This window comes from Sphaeroforma arctica (assembly GCF_001186125.1).
Source record: "Sphaeroforma arctica JP610 unplaced genomic scaffold supercont1.408, whole genome shotgun sequence".
NCBI lineage: Eukaryota > Ichthyosporea > Ichthyophonida > Sphaeroforma > Sphaeroforma arctica.
The window spans coordinates 64,241-67,916 of NW_014040150.1; the positions used below are offsets into that span (position 1 = coordinate 64,241).

At 38.6% G+C, this 3,676-nt stretch overlaps 1 protein-coding gene across 1 annotated transcript in view; it reads right to left on the reverse strand.

Annotated features, from left to right (window-relative positions):
* The window catches only part of SARC_05974 (arsenical resistance protein ArsH), a 3,633-nt gene extending 2,739 nt beyond the window's left edge, over positions 1-894 (reverse strand). Inside the window, exon 1 of the mRNA XM_014300144.1 lies at positions 400-894. Within this exon, the coding sequence (XP_014155619.1) occupies positions 400-814 (415 nt within the window). The 5' untranslated portion in view covers positions 815-894. The remainder of the gene's footprint in view (positions 1-399) is intronic.
* Positions 895-3,676: the final 2,782 nt, after the last annotated feature.

The following is a 3,676-nucleotide window of genomic DNA, read 5'->3' on the forward strand; positions in this document are numbered from 1 at the left end:
ATACATACTACACACACACACACATATATATATATATATATATATATATATATATATATATACATAGTACAAATAAATAAATAAGTATACACACACATATATATATATATGTATATATATATATATATGTATATGCATGATTGTATGTATTCTTACGTCGTAGTTAAAATGTGATAACCATCGTTTAAATAATCAAACAAGCTTGTTCACATGATTATATTGGCAGGTGCATATATATACTCCCTTTTGATAAGACACTGCAACGCTCCCAGACCCGATTTATTCAAACACGAGCATACATATACGCAGTAGACACGAAGCCAGAAACAGTATCACACACGGGGGTGAAAAACTGAACACGAACGCCATTGCCTTTTTTTCTTCTTCAATGCAACACACCGTTTGGTCTGAATTCCATCGCTTGGTCAACCTCTACCTCATCTGTCCAGTTGTTACCAGGCCCTGACGCAGGCACATTTGGGTCACCCCGGAAAGCCAGCCAACCGCCCACATGTGTTTCCGGATTTACAGTCTTAGAGTACCCGTACTCCCCTGCCACTTGCAGGGGCACGTCTACAGTCTCAGTATCAGTGGTCATACTGCGGATTATGCGAGGCTGATTGAGTCCAAGAAATGTATCCACGTGTTTATTAGAGTAGCCTAAGTGCTTGGATGTCGGCGAGAGTGTATTTTGGTGTACACCAGACAGAGTGTAAATTGTGCTAGTCAGCGGGTATTGCAAGCTTCGATGAGTAAAACTGGTTCGATAGTTGAAGGCTGTACGAGATACCACTCTACTGCAATTCCCTAGCATACCTCTTTGAATAGATACTATTTATTACTTGTAACAGCCTCCGGGTATAATTTAGCTCATATACAGTTAGAAAGTGCCAGTTATATATACCTATATTATATATTTTATTTTTTATATAAACCTCGTTCTCTCTCTGCCGGTTTATACCGTATACGCAACTCAATACCTCCTTGTCTACAATCTACAGTCTACATTCTACACTCTCTCTAGAGGGCCACTCTACAGTCTACATTCTCAAGAAAAATACACGGCCCTCTGGATTTGGGTCGCTGCTAAATTTTCGATTTCCGCTACGACAATGAAACCTTGATTTCCGCTGACCTCCAGTCCTCCACTAATGCTTATAAATAAAAATGACTCATGTCGGACCCCGAATTCCCAATTTGACAATTTCCCGCATGCGGCAATGAGTCATCCCTTGGCTTTCAGTGACTTCACTTTCTGACTTTCAGCGCCATTGTCCCACAGACTCCCACTGGACAGTTATTTAATTATGTAGAGTTGTAGATTGTGGGAGTGTGGGTCCGTGGGACCTGGGACTGTGATTCTGTGACTGTGTGACTGTGTGAGACTGTGACCCCCTGTGTGAGAGTTGAGACTGGTCTGATAAGTGTGGCCTCTGGAGCGAGTCTGGCGGGCTCTGGCCTCTGGACTCTGGACAGTCTCTCTCAAGTCTCTACTCTCTAGAGAGAGAGAGAGAGAGTAGCGTGAGAGAGTCTGATACTCTGATTGCAGTGACTTGCAGCTTACTCTTGCTGTACGCTCTCAATTCTCAAATTCAGATTGTTTTTTTAAAAACAATATTGAGAAAATCGGTTCCGGAATCCGGAGTACAGGACGAACGATTTTCTTTTTTGTCTAAAAATATTATTTCTCTCTCCGAATCTCCAGGGAATCACGTATTTGTTTAAAAAAATAAATAGCTGGGCCCTGGAGAGAGATAGTCTCAAATCACAATGTCTCAGAGTGGTCTGAGCCCCTGGCGGCACTATGGCCCTTGAGCCTTGAGCCTTGAGCCTTGAGCCTTGAGCCTTGAGCCCTGAGCCCTGAGGTATCATCAGTCATTACTGGTCTCAGGATTTCTTGAATGGAGGCTAACGCCTGACACTGGTGTGTTTACAGTTCATAGTTGGACTCGGCTTCGAAGTTTGTTCGAAATTATTACTTCCAACAAGAGGAAGTTAGGGACCAACGCTACTTGCAAATGCACCGGTAGCACAGACAATAAACTTATGTACACATCAATGTGATATGCTTATTTATTCCTCCTTTGAGAATTGTGCTGAGAATTCAAGATTTTAGAGATAAATGGCATTGGGAGTCTGAATGCGAATAAGTGCCATCCCTCCAACTCACAAGCCGATAATTATCAATGATTCGCTAAATCATGTGCTCATGAGTAGATATAAAACTAATTCGGGAATGTACAATTGTACATCTGTTCTTTTTTTATATTAATAAGTCTTCAAAAAATAATATTTAAAAAAACCCCAATGAAGTTTGAAGTACATCTCATAAAAAAAATCCACTCTATTTTAGCCAACTGTCAAGTGACAAGTCAAACACATGTTATAAAATTATAGTATTTAATAACCAAAAAAAAATGTAATCTTGATCGACTCAAAACACAATGTAACGGTGAACCTAGTTTTATTTCCTTGATAGTTGAATAAACCATAGCAGAATGATCTTATTGAATGAACTAAACCACGTATTTATACCATCTCCGAAAGATTCCCTTGAGAATCCTGCCGCCAATCAAATCGTGTATCTACACAATTTCGAGCCTACAAGTCCATTTAACATATATATATCGTCATCTGTCAACCTCCAGCTCATATTACCCCGCACTTCGGTTCACAAAGCACCAATCATACACCAACCTCCTCTTCTTTCGAGCCCACGCAGCCGTTTGCCAACAAACCGTACAATACAACTTCGAACTTTTCAAACTTATTAGTTTTCACACCTATAAGTTATCGCCCACACTTAAAAGTTCTCGCACTCTTATTAACGCCCAGGAACATTACCGAACAGTTCGGTACTTACAACACCAACATTGTTTTAAATCGGAGGTAAACATGGTTGACATTACAGAGACAAAAACAACATGCTTTTATCTCTGATTTATTTATAAAAAGCACGGCAACTACAAAGTACAAACACTCGTATTTACATAGTCATAAATACATAAATACCGCGTGAGTGCGCGCAAGTCCCGACGGCAAAAAGATAGCGAGACTATGATATCACTCTGTCACTGACTCAGTCGTGATTCGTGAGATTAGTGATTATTTACAATACAGTATAATATGCTATACATACTATTTTAATAATACTGTTTAGACTATGTTGTAAATAGTGGCTGATGACTCGACACTCGACAACAATCACTTCATCACTTTCTGAAGTTTGAAGGCTGAACTACTCTGAAGAATCTTTAGTGCCCGTTGCCCAATGCCCAAAACATTCATTTGTAAATAAATACACTTTTCGGTGACGAATCACAAGAAATACATATGACATTATTTTATTCATTTAATTTTATTATTATTCATAGTATATTTTTTAGAGAATATACTACATACGATACATATGCCCAGGTCCCACTAGAGTTTCCTGACATTCTCACTCGCTCAGAATAATAGTTGCTTCTCTAGAGATGTATGCATACGCATATGTACATATATGTACATGTATATGCCTTCAGGACCTCATTCTCTCTTTAATTGCCTCTCAAAGTATATGTATAGATGTAAGCATATATTTATGCATTGTATTTTTTATGTATATGTAGATGTATATGTATATATACATATATATGTAGATGTATAGTTTATATATATATATATATTATATATA